General features: G+C 42.7%; 1 protein-coding gene across 3 annotated transcripts in view; it reads left to right on the plus strand.

Moving 5' to 3' along the window:
• LOC100550826 (phospholipid-transporting ATPase FetA-like) overlaps positions 1 to 17,111 on the plus strand; it is a 422,496-nt gene that overhangs the window by 385,785 nt on the left and 19,600 nt on the right. For all 3 annotated transcript variants that reach the window (XM_031557188.1, XM_019610325.2, XM_010725250.3), the window contains 11 exons: positions 185 to 246; positions 1,620 to 1,692; positions 1,877 to 1,947; positions 2,800 to 2,882; positions 5,531 to 5,689; positions 6,525 to 6,613; positions 10,527 to 10,723; positions 12,169 to 12,377; positions 14,517 to 14,560; positions 16,071 to 16,236; positions 16,661 to 16,849. In XM_031557188.1, coding sequence (XP_031413048.1) covers positions 185 to 246; positions 1,620 to 1,692; positions 1,877 to 1,947; positions 2,800 to 2,882; positions 5,531 to 5,689; positions 6,525 to 6,613; positions 10,527 to 10,723; positions 12,169 to 12,377; positions 14,517 to 14,560; positions 16,071 to 16,236; positions 16,661 to 16,849 — 1,342 coding nt within the window. The remainder of the gene's footprint in view (positions 1 to 184; positions 247 to 1,619; positions 1,693 to 1,876; positions 1,948 to 2,799; positions 2,883 to 5,530; positions 5,690 to 6,524; positions 6,614 to 10,526; positions 10,724 to 12,168; positions 12,378 to 14,516; positions 14,561 to 16,070; positions 16,237 to 16,660; positions 16,850 to 17,111) is intronic.

Consider the following 17,111-nt stretch of genomic DNA (forward strand, 5'->3'; position numbering starts at 1 on the left):
TTGCCTGCTGCTCTTTACAGTCCAGCTATGCCTTATCCTACCAGCTATGACTCACCTATGATTCTAATCTGCCTTACCTATTCAGCCAGTTGGGAGAAAACCTAAAATGTTAATGAACTGCCTACAGCTACTGTGTGCTTGGTTTTCTGGAGATGTTTTTTTAACACACTGATCACATTTTCAGAATCGACACAAAAGCGACAATCATGTCAACAACCGTCCAGTCCAGGTCCTGATTAATGGCATGTAAGTTCTGTTTATTCTGCTGTAATTCTGACTGAACATGCACCACTGGGAAGAACACTTAATTTTTCTCTCTTTGGGCTTCCAAAGATCACCAAACTATTTAAGGTGGAATTGTCTTTCACCCTGTTAAGTCACAGTGTGGTTCTGAATGTTGTGGCTTGCTGGTAAACCCATGACGTGGTTACACAACCAGTGCAGACATTGTGGCTGTGCCTGCACAGGCAGAAAGTAAACTATTTCTGTTCCTGGATGGAAATATCTATGTGTGAATAACCGGTACTTTGAGAGTATTATGTTACTTTACTCTTTACCATAGAAGTGACACACAAGGCTATCTCTGTGTCCATACTGATAGCATTTACTTCTGCATTAAGCAAAACTAGGCTTTAGTAACAAGTGATTTTAAATAAATTAGTGCAGATAGCTTCCTCTTTCGTGCTGCAATACTTTGAGTGTGTTTACTTCTGTACCTAATGCCTCAGACTTTAAATGTACTCAAAACATTTCAATTTTGCCTTGGGTGTGGTATTGCCAGCACCGTTCTTTTCTTTCAGAAGACAGTGGAGGCTTTGGCTATTGTGGCTGACAGACACACTGTTTGCTTGTGGCTCCATGGAGTCCACCCGCCTCTAGGATACAGCTGTATACAGCTGTGAAGTCTCTGTGATTTTTTTTTTCTGTACTGTAAATAGCAGTATATTGTGTAAACTCCACCGGATGATCAGTTAAAAATACAACTGGAAACTAAAGAATAGGGACGTGCTTTTTGTGCGTTCTGCTAAGTAAACCAGTTTCTTGGTTTACTCTCTGTTACTGAAAATGCATGCATTGAAAGAGAAATGTGCTCTTGCATTAGAAAACAAACAAAAAACTGGATTTGGTTATCCTGATGCTTGTAGTCCAGCTGAGTGCCTGCACAGCTTTGTGCTGCAAAGGCCATTACAGACAGGGGCTTAGCTGCATGCATCCTGGTGCATCCTTACCACCTGCATTGCTGCCCTTCCTGGACGAGCTAGAGCTGAGGCTCTGGCCCTTAATGCTGCTTAGAAAAGCCAACCCATCCAGTGATTTTCCCAGGTGTTTAGGGCGTCTGCTGCAGCAAAAAAGGGAGTTTCTTTTTCAGACATGGAAAGAAGGGAGCAACCAGAGAGTGCACGTGGTCTCAGCCTTTCATGTGACACCCCAGCCACAGATACTGCTTTTTATGCCACCCTTTAGCCCACCATGTACCAGACCACATAGTGGCAGACCCTGCTCCTTTTTACCTACAGCCCAGACTCTGATGGCACGTACATCCTGAAGCAGAGCAGGGTACCCTATGTTCCTAAGCAGTGTTTGCTTTACGTTCCTACTTACTAGGAGTTCTCTTACAGGTTGAAGGATGAAAAATGGATGAATATCCAAGTGGGGGATATAATAAAACTAGAAAACAACAACTTTGTGACGGTGAGTACAGTTTCTCTCCATCCTGCTCACACTCAGTATCTGTAATTATTATTAAATCTGACTGTCTTATCACTCACAAGCAGATAAATCAGCAGGGAATTGCAGTTCAGAAACCACGAGCAGCGTAGCAGTGCGCTGCCCCCCAACTGCATAGCTCATGCCCAGTGTGTCTGTTTGTGTCCAGGCCGATCTGCTGTTGCTGTCGAGCAGTGAACCACACAGCCTGGTGTACATCGAGACGGCGGAACTGGATGGGTAAGCCAGCCTGCTCCTCGGGGCCATCACTGCTGCTAGCACAAGGACAAGCCTTGTGTGGTTCTCCTAGGTGCTGCAGGGGTCTGCCCCATGCAAACACTGCTTACTGAAGGTACAGCTGGCCACAAGCTAGAGGGTTACGTCTTATTTGTATTAATTGGCAGAAACTGGAGCTGACTTCATTATTACATCCCACTTTGCGTTACATCTTCTGCATTGCCCAGAGCTCGCGTCAGTTGTGAACTCTTGCACTGGCTGAAGGAGCAAGACAGATCAGAGAACTCGAGGGACACTGATCTTTCCAGATCCTACACAGAGCCCTATGGATTTTCCCTCTCTGCTTTGTCCTGAAAATGAACACGTAGTTCTGGTACATGCAAATGCCAGGGAGAACGTTTAGGATGCCCAGTACAAATAGTGTTTATCTGATGCTGCATTTGAACTCACCTCCCTAGATGGCCTAAACTTCAGAGTTTTCAGGTCCAGAATACCATGGGATAAGAACCAAAACTCTCTTATTTGCTCGGATAGTTCAGGATTGCATGCAGTATGAATGCCAGAATTGACAGTAAACTGCTCAGAGGGTTAAGATGCTTGGTACCGTACACCACAGATGCTCTGTGGTGACCGTGACACAGGCACCTCACCCTTTTTGCTACCATGTCCAGAATTCCCCTGGATGGCTTGTCTTTGCAAGTGAAACAGTGAATCTCATCCTTTTGGGCAGTTAAAAAAAGGCCTGTGCTGGCATGGTCCATCAGATGTCTAGGGAAGGAGGCAGTCCTCAAGGACAGAAGTGACCTTCAGGGAGAGTTGGTCTCATTCCTTTATGCTTTATGTAATGTATTACAGTGAAACGAACCTCAAGGTGAAACAGGCACTGACAGTCACTGCTGAGCTTGGAGAAGATCTTCAGAAACTGACAGACTTCAATGGTGAGTTTATGTTGAAATTTCTCTTTTCAAAGAATTTTCTCAAACATCAGAGTCCATGGATTGCCCGAGCATCTCCTTTCCAGGCCACTCCCTGCACAACACTCCTTTGGATGTGGTGGCAGGCAAACAGAATGGGCACACTGCATCTGTACAGCAAATAACAGCAACTCGAAGAACCTCTGCCCTGCCAAATCTCATTGAAATAACTAGACTGTTCCAGGAAAAATGGTGGTGGTGTGGCAGAGTTAGCATGGTGTGGATGATCTCTGTAGTATCATCCAAATGTACAGGCTTTCCTTCTGCTTTCTGCACTGAGGTTCTGTGAAGCGACATGTGTGGTCTCAGCTGAGCAACAGCTCAGAACATTGGGATTTCTCCAACGTGAAGGCTGTGGTTCTGAGTGCTTTGGGTCTTGAGAAATGTGCTTTTGTGGGCGCAGTGAGATGTTTTTTGGGAATAGTCAGGTTGTGCTCTCAGCTGTTTTCCTGGGGAGGATGCAGTGTGTATCCGTTGTTAAGCAAATCCTCCATCTTACACCATTTTTCAAGCATTTTCTGGGTAATGCTTATCTAAAGATGCTGCATTCTTGAAACAACATCATTAAAAAATGTTTCAAAGTCTTCTGGAGAATTACAGCTGTCCTATCAAGTATTTATTTGTCCTTTAAATCTCTGCTTGTAAATAAAGTGGCCTCTGCGCTGTACTAAAATGAATAGAATGTTTCCCAGGACGATTTGTATTTGGGTGAAGACTGGAAGAGTGCCTGGACTCAGACCCAATCTTGCATTTCCCTAGCTAAGTTCTGCAAAAGTATTTACATATTTATGCAATTCCTAATCTAATTATTTCTTAAGACAGGAAGAGAGGAAAAGGTTGAGCAGCTAATATAGGCACTCAGTGGAATGCTTAATGTGAGCTATGATGTTTGTTGACGCTGTGATGGTTCAGATAAGGAAAATGCTTGAAACATACTGAACTTGATTTCATTTGGAAACCAGGAGGCAAAAAGGAAGCAATGTTTTTCAGTACCTACCATTCACTGCGTGTAGACTTTGCAGTATTTAAGGTCATCAGGTGAAAGGCATTCTGATATATGCCTTCTGTTAGCAGGACAGGAGGCAGAGTCTTAACGGGGTCATGGTGAGGGCACTGGGTTTCTCACTCCAGAGTTTCTCACTCTTTTGTGGTTGGGTTAATTCAAATGATTTTGTTCCAATGTCAAACTGTCAGACTCACCCACTCTCTGGGAGAGCAGATTTGGGCGTTGACTCACAAGATACTTAAGTCACAACCCAAAACTTGCGTGACGAGAGGAGCAGTCCTCTTGGCAAGGATCGTGCCTGGTTTTGGTTCACTGAAGTTGCATTGTGTTTTGGGTTACACTGCAGAGCCTCTGTTCCCCTTGTGCTTTTTGGGGAGCGTGAGGGCTGCCACGAGACAGGCGTGGTGACTATAGGAGTGAGAGGCTAGGGAGGGCAGGTCTGATTGTTCTTGGATCAACCAGAGCATGAAATGGCATCACCAGCAACAGTGTCTCATAGAACTTCCTAATTGCTTCTTCTTTGGAATTTGGTGATTTCCCTGCTCTACTGCAGAACTGCTTTTCCACAATGAGAACATCTTTTCCTGAGTTTTAAATTTTAAGCAGTGGAGTCTACCACAACACTCACATCTGTACTTTTATCTGGATTTTCTCTGCGTTTTCCCTACAACCTCTTAATCGGGTGTGTTTGTATTTGAAAACAGCTGGAAAAACTGTATTCTTTGCAAATGTTCATCCTCATGTAGAGATTTGCAGCCTGTGATCAAAATACTTCAGTGTTTCTGCTGATTATCTGAACAGACTGAACTCTTGGAGTCTCTTTCTGTAAGGTCTATTTATATTTCCCAGTTCCTTCCAACATATTCACAGGGCTCTGCTTTGAATCTTTAGATGCTGGCTGCTAATGTCAATTTAAATAATAATTTTTATACCGAATTATCTCTATTTACGGTTTTACATTAACATGTTCTCTTATAAAGTGTAGAAATAGGAACAAACGGAGTGTCAGCTGCATGGCCAAAGGGAGCAGCATCTCTTTCAAGTGTGAGCATGTCTTAAGTATAAAACAGATAAAATTAAAAAACAGTGAACAAAGACACCTCAATTAATTACTCTCTTGCAGCCTTCAGGCAATGATTTTCTTGCTTGGGCTCATGCAGTTTTAAAGAAAATGGAGTAGGAATTGTGTAAGATCAGCACTGCCATATAGAATTTCCCAGTGACATCCTACCATGACGATCTTGCTGCAGAAGGATTAGAAGTATGTTGCTTGTTCAGCATTTCTTCTCACTCACAAAAGAGAGTGGAAACTTAGTTTTGGATTGTAGTAACACAAAATTACCATCTCTAAAATCTAAGATAAATCCAAATTTGTTGTGGCCATTAGATTGTGACATGATGCACAGTGAGAGCAACACCGGTATATGTTGGATGAAGGTTAGGAATGATGGGGTCAACAGCAGACAGCAGCTACAGTGTGAAGTATTTCCTGCCTGGAAACAGCTGAGAATCAGTATTGATCAGTGTACTTCTAGGCCATGAAGATTCTTAACGCTTTCTTGTTTTGTTTTTTTTTTTTTTGTTTTTTGTTTTGTTTTTATAACAGGTGAAGTCAAATGTGAGGCACCTAACAACAAGCTGGATAATTTCACAGGAACTCTTGCTCTTCGAGGAGAGAAGTATGCCTTGGATAATGAGAAGATGTTGCTGAGGGGCTGTACTATTAGGAACACGGAGTGGTGCTTTGGTCTTGTTATTTATGCTGGTAGGTAGGAAAAGCAACAAGTGAATTGCAGAGTGCAGCAGCATTTGTATGGGAACACATCATACCTAGTAAGGAGAAGGGAAACAAATACTTTTCTCTTCAGAGATAGATATCTATCAGGTAAAAGAATAAAGGCAAAACAATACATATGATCTCTTGGTTTAACTCTAGGCTAGGCATTTTGCATACTGGGGATTTTAATCTGAAATTTTTTATAGTGGTCTGTAAGAGAAAAGTGCTTTGCAAATATTACATTACAACATCCAATTCCATCTTAATAAAATGCTTTTATGGGCAGAACTAATGTTTTATTTCTGAAATGTGTGCATCAAAGTGTATGAGAGAACTCTTGATCTCTCAGTACGAAAGAATTTAAACATTTGTTTAGGAATTACATCTAACTGCGATCTGCCATAATTGGCAATAGGCCAATAGGAGCCTTAATTCCCCAAGCTTGTTCAAAATTTTCCACTCTTCGATGTATCTGATTAAAAATCCAACATCATTTTTATATGATTTCAAGCCATATTGGAATATCAGGACCATCAGTGGTGTTACTGTCGACTATTCAACCTATGCTTTTTACGAGCATAGACCTTCTATCGTTTCTATAGTGCTGTAGATTTAGGAGACATGCGTAATATGTCAGTAATAACAGCGCAGCATCAGCCATTCTGTGAAAAGTAATTAAACCCGAAAGGGAGGATTGGCTGTTGAAAGAAGAGAATGGGATCAAAAAACAGAATTAATGGATTAATTAATTAGCTTTACATGACTCCTCCTTATAATCTAAGGAAAGTGACTTAACACATTCATCAACGTGTTTCATCTCCAGGGCCAGACACCAAGCTGATGCAGAACAGTGGAAGAACAACTTTCAAAAGGACGAGCATCGACCGGCTCATGAATGTCCTTGTGCTGATGGTCAGTCTGATTACATTCGTCCAGATGTGTTTATCATTTTCACCTGCCCTACACTTCTTCTGAAATGCTCCCTCTTCTTTCTGACTTCTTGGCATCCTTCATGGTATATGCATTGCATTTGGTAACTGAGATTGTTGATTTACATGATGCCAGCTTTTGCTTTATCACACTGGGGTGAACAATGAGATGTGGGCTTGCTAATACCAAGAAAGTGGTGTTCTTAGCAGCTGGCAAATCTGAAAGCACTGATCTTACATAGCAGGTGCTCTATACACATACTAAAACAGTCCTAAGTTGACATTTAAGCTTGTCAGTATTTTCAACAAACAACAAACAGTACCAGGCAGAGACAGTGATTCTTCTGCAGACTCTCTCAATACTTTACCACTTGCTTTCAAAGCATATCAGGGAAGGGACCACCTTTATCACCACCAATCTTCGGAGGCTTGCATTCTGATGTTGCTGCACTCAGCATTGCTGGAAGAAGAGCAATTTTCCTTTGGATGCAAGACTGACTGCTGGCACTGTGAAGTAGTGTCCTGAATATCTACATGTGCATATTTGCACATATTAAGCAATGCCACAGCACAGATTGCTGTTCAGGGATCATCTTCAAGCCTTTGGGGCCCTTGTTTAGTGAACAGTAAAGACACTCCACTGACTTTAATAACATTCCACCAGTTGCTACCAAGTGAAATCCTCTCTTACCATCTTACCATCCTCAGCTTGCTTTCCTTTCTGTTTTCTTCCCTTAGGCTTAAGGGGACAGCGAAAACCAAGCAAGATTTGGGCATCTGACATTGAGAATTTTGCTGGTTTCTGAAAAACCACACATGTTCAAGGGTGATCTGTTCTGCTGTTGCTGGAAAGGAACAGGGGATGGGGGGTAGAATTGTAGAGGAGCGGAGGAAGTCTGAATAGAGAACCAGAATTTAGCATTCGATGAAGGCTTGCCAAATCTGCTTTCACAAGTCAAGGGTCCCACCCAGAGATTTCAGCCTGTTTGGCCTCTCTTTGAGAATGAGAACAAGATGAGTTTACCTCCTGGCTCCGTTAAAAAAAAAAAAGAAAGAAAGAAAAAAAGAAAGAGCAAGTTGCAGTGGATTGCATCAGCCTCTGCCTGGGTTCTCAGGCACTCTTTGGTGGAGCCAAGTGTGTGTTTTTCTCCTTCATGCACTTTTCAGGCACCTAGCATTCTGGTATCTGAGTGCAGCTCTGCCCTGCCCCACATGGCCAGCATTGTGGCATCGGGCCTTCCAGCTCTCCAGGTGGCCAAAGATTGCAAAGCATAGTCATAAAAAGAGGCAGTGTATTGCACTCCCGAGTTTGGAATTACAAAGCAGCCGCAGCTTGTGGTAAATAGCTCATTTTAAGCTTAATGAAACTCCTTCCGTGTTAACACTGGCAAAGGCATTTTGTGTTTAATTGTCTGTAAAGCTTCCAGGGACAAGTCAGTTTTTTTGGCAGGGCGTGACAGAGGAGTTACGGTTCAGTGCTGCCCTGGTCTGTCCCTACAGGGGTTAATTGGGAGTGAACCTTTCCAGATGGAAACCATCAGTGTTCGTTCATGTTTGGGAACATTCTCTCTGCAAGGCTCTTTGGCAGCACGGGGCAGAAATCAGCAAGAGAGGAACATTTGTTGGGATCTTAGAGAGATGGAAATGTTCCTCATCCAATAGGGGAAGCTACTGTCAGTACCAGGAATTAGTTTTCAAAAAAAAACTTGCTTTTTTACGGGTTTGGGGAGGTACATTTTCGGAGAAATACAGCTGTCAGCTTCATCACTAAGCACCTTATTGCTTCCAACCACAGAGCAAAACTCAAAGTGCCAGCAAAGAAACCCAGACTGTTCTAATGCACTGTCTGGCAGGAAATGTCTGTCAAAAGTCAGCTCCTCCCTCCACAAATCCCACTCAGTCCTGCAGAGGATTCATCAGGCATTGCATAGTCTGCTCATGGTGGGAAGCCTTCAGCCTACGATAGGTTTGCTCTCTTCCATCTTTTCCAGAGTGGTGGTAATGATGCCAACACTCTGACCACAGTTGTTTGTTTGGCTTTTCTAATTATTTTATAACAGACAAGGTCTGCAGTGAGAAGCCATACTTTTTACTCAACCAACATAAGTATGAAAATGGATGGGCTTGTCTGTTTTCTCCATCTATTGGTTTAATAAAGGGCATTGCCCATTCCTGAGTCATCCCTCTCACAAACCCTTAGACCGCTGTTATTACAACAGCTCAAAATAAAGTCTGTTTTTAGTGGCTGGTCACAGAGATTTAAAAATACCCCACCACATTCCTTTCTAACAAGCAATATTGTCTCAATTTCACCAGTAGAGTAATTTACTGGGCTTCCCGCAGCTAAACAGAAAACCTGCTCTGTTGTGGGAAACAAATGTGCCTCCTGAATCCAGCACAACACCTTTATTAATTAAAATCCCCCCTTAGTATCTTGTTGGTATTCATATGAAGTTGATTGGGCATGAACTTTTAACCAAGTGACTCGAATCATTCCATAAAAGTATCGTTCCTCCCCTCATAGACTACTTCAGTAATGCAAACATCTGCTTTACCCGCAGTTTCTATATTTGTATCTTAATAACTTTTTCAAAAAAAGTTGATTACTCCTGTAATATGTTATTACTGGTTGGCCTTACAGTGTCCCAGTGTACTGGTAGTTCATCCCTAGTGGCCATACGTGTAGGAGATGGTTTTTAACAGCACAGTTGCACAGTCTGTTGATGCTGTATTTTCACACTCTTATTAGGATGGTAGATGTTTTAAGGAGAATCCAATATCAATGGAATTTCTTTTAGTATCATTTATCCAGGAATTTCATCATGCTAGCTTCTGTTTATTTACCACAGTCACACTGTTTCAGCCTTCCAAATATTGTAATTATCTTAGCAGATTTTCAGTATGCTTTGCAGCTTTCAAAACATTGTTAAAAATTAACTTGACTCATTAAGGTAATTACTCAGCGAGTTCCTTCAAGCTTTTGGCTTTCAATTACCTGGACCCACTGATTTGAAAATGCTTGTTATTAGCAGATAAAGCCACATATTGTTCCTTATCACAGTAGGTGAACTGTCTTTTCCATCTGCTACATCATATGGGATAGATACATCCTTCTGCTTCATTCCACCATCATTAGTGGAGGAATGCCTGTTGAACAAGACTGCCTTTTCCACACCTTTATTTGTGTGTTTACTCTTTTCTTGGATTTATCTGAATTTTCTTCCCAATTGCTGTTCCCCAGCTTGCTTTAAGCTTCAAGAAGTAGATTTCTCTAAGTCCAAGGCTACACTTCAGTGTCTGACATTGCTTTTTGTTAGCTCAAAGGAGGTGTAATCAGATTGCAATGGTAGGTACCAAGGCAACAATTAGTTCTAAGTCAGTGACTCTCCTTTAACCATAAAAATAATATCCAGTGCTGAATTCCAACCTGCACAGCGATGGATTTCCTGCATTACAAATTATCCTTACTAATTTTTCAGAAATTGTGAGGAAAACCTTGACACATCTGACAAACAGCCAGAAGAAGTCTTTAGGGTGGTTTTATTCTCAAGTGTGCAGCCAGACCTTTAAGGAGCAGCAGCTCAGTACTCCTCCAATGAGATTTGATGCTCTACACCCATCTGCCTATGAGCACCCTCTTATAGGTCTGTGCTTGGGACATAAATTCCTGTTGGTCTGAAGCCTTGTGAATCCAAATTGCCAGAGTCTCTGCACTGTGTAGTTGTATCTCTGAGATAAAGAGTCATATTTTTGCCTGTTTGCCTCCTTTACCTTTAAAAACCTTTACCCATCATGCAGACTATCCAACTCCTTTTGATTACGGTCTTGCAATTAAACAGCAGATAATGAATTCCTTGTTTCTAACATGCAGTATCTTATTTTTTATTTTTTTCCAGATCTTTGCATTTTTAGCACTGATGTGTCTTATCCTAGCCATTGGCAATGGTATCTGGGAATCTGATAAGGGCTACAACTTCCAAGTCTATCTGCCCTGGGCAGAAGATGTCACCTCTGCTCCCCTCTCTGCCTTCCTCATGTTCTGGTCATATGTAATCATCCTAAACACAGTGGTGCCAATTTCACTCTATGTCAGGTATGTGTTGGATCCTTCTTTCATTTTAGAAAAGTTTTAGCTTTTGGCTGGACGGAGGTTGGAAGTAGATGATTTCTGAGATCTCTTCCAATCCAAGCCATTCTGTGATACAACTTGAATTCAGCCCCAGTGTGGGTGACCCCACACAGCCAGGGCCAGCTCTCTATGCTGTTGCCATCTAGTGAAGACATCTCATGGCCCCTACTTTCTTGACTTGTCAGAACAGGTCCCACATGGTTTTAAAAGAAAAGGAGATTAAAAAAATATATTGTCTTCTTCAGTGAGACCTTTTTTTCTCCATTTGAAGAAGAGGTGTGAGTGTAGGATGCTGTGGGAATGAGGCTGGAAACTTGCTACTACAGGTAGCACCACACTCTCTCCCCTTTTACTGGAAAAGGTGAATAGCACTTTCTTTTCAGTGGCTACAAGGCTGATGTGAGGTGTAGGTTGCTGGGTAAGTAGGAGTTGAGAATCTGTATGAGTGGACAGTCATTGCCACGGTTTCCAGGAGAACAGTGCTATGTTGGCTATTGCAGATGGACAAGTAGGATAGGAAGGGTGGACATGTTACCTACAAAACCTTGAAGTGGCACTGTCGACTGCCTAGGCTGGTTTGGTTTACAACTTACCTAATTTGTCAGGGAGAAATGCTTCTGACTACAGGATGTACCGTTGCTGTGTAGTTCACAGAGAACATTTGTGAAAAGTTTGTGTTGCCAACCTGCAAGGTCATCTCATAGCTGCTGGTGCTGCCCTCTCCATGGAGCTTCCGAAACATGAGCAGTTACACTCAGAGATAAGGGGTTGGAAGTTGTGTTCTTAGACTCCCTTTTGTGTTATCAAATGTAAGGAATTCATCTCATTCCTGCCCAGTGTGTCACACCAGCAGCAGAATGGAAATTCATGTTCTCTGTGAGCTGATACTGCTCCATGATTATATTGAGTTACACAATGACTCACTTGTTCTGGTGGTCTGAGTTGTTTGTACTCATCTCCAGGCACCACAGTGCAGCTCAGCCCAGAGTCCCTTCAAACACATTCCCTAAACTGCACCAAATGAAACATCCTGCTGCTGCCTCTGACATGTCTGTGCTCCATGCACAGCTGCCACTTGTTCACTGCAGGGTTAATGACGAGTTGTGCTAGAGTGAGAGTGAATTCTTGTGGCTTGTCTTAACTCACTTCTCAGCCTAAGGAAAAGGATAGTCACAGCAGAAGCAAGTGCAGGTTTGATACATAAAGGAAAGGAAGCTACTGCAAGCCTGTTGCATCATTTCAGGGGGACTTGCTTTAGTATTGCTCACTGCAGTCCATTTAAGGACTACTTGAGTATGCCGTCATTAACTTCAAAGTTGTCCTCGAATTGCTAATGATAATGCTGAAGATGAAGATCTTGTCCTTTAAATCAATGACTATTTGGTCGCCTTCTCTTTCTGTTTCACCAGTGTAGAGATCATACGCTTGGGTAACAGTTTCTACATTGACTGGGACCGTAAGATGTATTACCCACTGAATGACACGCCTGCTCAGGCCCGCACCACTACGCTCAATGAAGAGCTGGGGCAGATCAAGTACATCTTCTCAGACAAAACAGGAACTCTCACTCAGAACATCATGTGTTTCAACAAGTGCTCCATCAATGGCAAATCCTATGGTATGTTACCCATTGCTCTTATTCTCTGGGTTTCACACCTCTCAGTTAACAGAGACCAAATATGACATCTTGAAGAGTGTTTTGTAAGAAGCTGTATTGGTGAGATACACCAGAACAGCCCTGATATTGCATTATCTTAATACGATTTTCCTGACTGTTGTTACCTTTGCTTCCCCCTTTTGCCATCCCTTGACCTCCTTTTTCCTACCCTATAATCCACCCAGCTAAAGAACTTGCACCTTATTTGTTCACTCATTGATCTGAGTTTTACTACATCTATACACAAATTTATTCTTTTTCTGATATCGCTGCCTGTATGATCTCAGCCCTTTGTGGTGTTACTGATATCGTTATCCAAGTATTGCTAGCTTTGTAAAACTCTTATTTCCTAAAAGGCACCCAGTCCTCCCTTCCAACTATATGCGGAGTCCAGCTATTTCTCACATACTCACTCTTACCCACTTGTGAAATGAGCTGTTCCTCTTGATGATATATTGTCAACTGCTCACAGTCTTATCTTTCACACTCAACAATTTCTTACATAATGAGCACTGGCTTTATACATCCTATTCAAGTAGCTTACCCTTCAGCCCGTGTCAATGGTATGGCCATTCATCTGCATCCTAGCTTATTTAGCGTACCAGGAGAAAGAAAAGTTTGTATGGAGGTGGAAAAAATGGGAAACAATGGTTGTTAGCACCATTAGATAACAGCAGTCATTGACAGGCTCCTTCATTGTATAGCCACAGGCAGTTTTCTTCATCCACCTCTAGAGGTGCTTGCAATTCACATACTGACTAATTGATGAACATCGTTAGTCTCCCCCAGAGAAATCAGTCACATCTTATTTGTAGATTGATGCTTGTGTTGCCTGTATCAGACCTACTAATGAACTAGTGTGCCAGAAAGCTTGTGCTTTTTTTCTCTGTGCTATCCGTTGTCCTAGATGGAGTAACTTCTTCCTATAAATCTTCCTTGGTGTATATTTGGACGACACAATATCTGTGCAGTGCTACTATGTACTACCCAGCCTTATTGTTGCCATTTGAAAATATTCTGCCTGCTAATTCATGGCCATGGTTGTACTACACATGTTAGTCATGGGACCAGGCCAAACTGGCCAGTAAACTGCTGACATTCACATGTCCTCTTGTTGAGTTTTCTGTTCAAGAAATGAATGGGAAATAGCCAGAAAGAAGGCAGTCTATCCTTTCCCCCCCACCTCTCCCACCCCCAAATGCTTAGTTCTTTCTCCAGCATACTTTGGATTTTACATTTGGAGCATTTTGAGGAGCCATTCCAGAAAAAAAGGATGCATTGATTCTGCTGCCAGGGAGGATACTCTGTAGGCTTAGGCTTGCCTTTGAGGAGGAGATGTCTAATAGCCTTTTGATTACAGTTCCCAGTGGGATCAACTGCTGTGCAGTTCTCAGGAGAGATGGCTTCTGAGTTTCTTTCTACAACCTCAGGGTTTTTGTGAGGGAGTAGCAGTACCTTGAATTGATTGTAGTCGCAGTTGAGGTTGGATCTGTCAAATATGTAGTTTTCTATGTTTCAGTCCTATTTCAAAAAGTATTGAATCTGGATGGCCTGGGCAGAGCCCACAGCTTCTTAGATGTTTTTGTCCAGACAGAAGTTTCAGTAGGGAAACTCCTTTAGCTAGAAAGGAGATGTCATTCATTTCTCTGACCAGATCGTCAGTTCAGTGAAAATACCATCTATGTATGGGAAGAATGGGCTTTGGCAACTCATCTTTGCTCAGGGACTGCTGCAAAACATGATGCAAGAGCTGGATTTTGTCTCACATTCCAAAGGAAAGATGCAAGAGAAATCTCCTGAAAGCACCGTCTTAACACTATCACATCTGAGCAGAAATTTTTCTTTACCCAAACTGCAGGCAACTTTATGATCACTGCTTTGAGTTTTAAGCTCATCTCTGGATTTTGTCAAGGATTAATGTAGGATTTGATCAGTATGAATCACCAGTATCCACTCCACATGTCAATATATTTGTGTTCATTGAAACTTTAAAATTCGGCACTAGCTTCAAAACACTTTTGTCTTCTTTTTTTTGGTAGAGAAGCTCAAATTGCAGTTATCTGGAGTTTATGGGATAACGTCAGTCTTTCTTGCTTGCAGGTGATGTGTACGATCAGTCTGGTCAGCGGATAGAAATAAATGAGGTAAGTGCTCAAGAGCTAGCAGGTCCTCTGCTTTCTGTGAACCTGCCTTCAGAGGTGTCCATGGACACATCCTGCTCAGGCTTAGCTCGTGCTCGTGTTCTTCCTTATCAGCAATGAGTGCATTCTTGAGGGCACCAAAGGCTTGTAATAATTGCATTCCCTTCTAGTAAACTTGCAGAATGGGCAGCGCTGTTCCCTCAGCTTTGTGTGGCATCCTACTGCATGCACAGCTCCTCTGGGCACTTGGGTATTGATAGTGATTGGAAACTATTGGACACTATTGGGTATTGTTATCCATAGCAGTGAATTAAAGTTCTGGCTGGGAATCAGGGAGTTCAGTTCATATCCTTAACAAGGTCAACTGTCCTTAACTGTCAAATTTCCCTACTGTCTGAACATTGGATCCAGAGTGAAAATGGGTGACTTCTTCATTTTCTCCAGCCTCTGCTTGCTGGTACAAACCCCCATCTTGGATTTCACTGCCTGAAATGTCTGAAAACTGTACGCAGTAATCCAAGTAACAAATGGCAAAATGATGATGAAAATCCCACTCCTCATCCCAGTGATTCATTTCTAGACCCTTTAAAACTTAAACTGAAATTGGCTCTTTGCTCTGAATGCCGTCAGAGGTGCAAGCAGCAGAATACCCCAGAATTGCTGGGGGAGAGATGCTGGTCTGCTTCCAGCCAGCCACCCAGCAGCAGCGTTCTGCGGGGTGAAAGGCTGCTGCCCACACACCCACGGTGCTGGAGTGTTTGGACCTTCTTGCACAAGTCAGCAGAGGTGGGAGGGCTGTGTTCTTATGGTGTAAGTGAAGAATGTCAGCTTGTGCAGATCAGAAGGATGACTCCCATCCTGGAAACTCTGAGCTCGCTGGGGGTGGGATGAGAGTGGGGATCATGCCGGTCAGGCTCTGCCATGCATTCCTCCAGGGCACTTCATCCTGTTTCTCCACTGTGATCCTCTCTGCCTGGGGGCTCCTGTTTTCAGACAATTTTCAGACAATAAGAGTAGGCAGTGCCCACGGTGCTGAACCTTTACATCACTCATCTGTCATCCTTTTCCATATCAGGTTTTTTTTACTTGCTTTTTGGAGAATGGAGAGCACAATCTTTTGAATTGTTTTAAATTGAGCCTCCACGTGCCCATGTCCCAGACAACCATTGAAATCTGGATGATGCTTTCAAGAAGCTGTTTTGAAGGCACACATTTCTGTACTGTAGAAATCCTTCAGCGGGGTTCCTGGTGGAGTACTTGCTGCAGTACAGGGAGGCATCTTTTTAGATAATCATGCTGTCAGCCCAGGTGCTGCTTTGAACAGTACCCGGGTGCCTGTCCTCTGCCGTGACTAAGTAGCTTTTAAGACCTCCCATTTACTTAGTTTCATCACTCCGTCATGAGCAGCTCTGCAAGAGAGAGATCTCAGTAAATTTAAGAGGATGGGATGGGCAGGCACTGGTGTACACATATGTGAGAGCTCTATAGATAACACTAATCCATATTTTTACAGAACACAGAGAAGGTTGACTTCTCCTACAATCAATTGGCTGACCCAAAGTTTGCCTTCTATGACCACAGCCTGGTTGAAGCTGTGAAGCTGAATGATGTCCCAACACACAGGTTCTTCCGGCTGCTCTCCCTTTGTCACACTGTCATGCCTGAAGAGAAGAAGGAAGGTGAGGACTGGCAAAGGCAGCAGCTGGACTGATTGTGCCCATCATTTATGACTGTGATTGAAATGAGGTTACTGTAGCTGGAGTGCAGAAATTGTAGGTGCCACAGCTTCCCTCAGATGGGAGATGGCTTGTCCCACTCTTCTCTACTTCACACATAGTTTTCCAGCCTTAATGATTCTGTGATTCTGCACCGTCCCTGGAGGTGTTCAAGAAATGTAGAGATGCGGTACTTAGGGACGTTGTTTAACGTGCTACACTAATAATTGGTGAACAGTTGAGCTAGGTGATTGCAGAGGCTTCTTCCAACCTTAATGATCTTATCATTCTGTCATTCTAGTTAATTGCTATTAAAAAAAAAAAAAAAGTATTTATTTAGTTCAGAAACAGGGCAGAAGTCACATTACCTTCTTTTCTTGCATGGCAGGTAATTTGGTGTACCAGGCCCAATCTCCTGATGAGGGAGCCCTCGTCACTGCTGCCAGAAACTTTGGATTTGTGTTCCGGGCTCGCACACCGGAGACCATCACTGTTGTGGAAATGGGAGAAACAAAAATCTACAAACTTCTGGCTATTCTTGATTTTAATAATGTCCGCAAACGAATGTCTGTTATTGGTATGTATGTTCTCTTGGCTCCTTTCTTCCTTCTTGGGATTTTAGGTTTATGAGAACCTTCACTGGCAGCAGAACAAATTGTTCTTGATGTCTAAATATAGATGTCCTACCTGAACTGCAGGTTGTTACGACCATGTTGTCTTCACAGAGAATCTACTCAGACCACTGTTCAACCTCTAAAGCTGAGTGTAGTTACACTGTCTTCTCTTCTAAGCAAAGTTCATCTTGGCTCCTGGGATTCTGCCAACATTTGATAGAGTTT

The sequence above is a fragment of the Meleagris gallopavo genome, chromosome Z, assembly GCF_000146605.3.
Source record: "Meleagris gallopavo isolate NT-WF06-2002-E0010 breed Aviagen turkey brand Nicholas breeding stock chromosome Z, Turkey_5.1, whole genome shotgun sequence".
In the NCBI taxonomy this organism is placed as follows: Eukaryota; Metazoa; Chordata; class Aves; order Galliformes; family Phasianidae; genus Meleagris; species Meleagris gallopavo.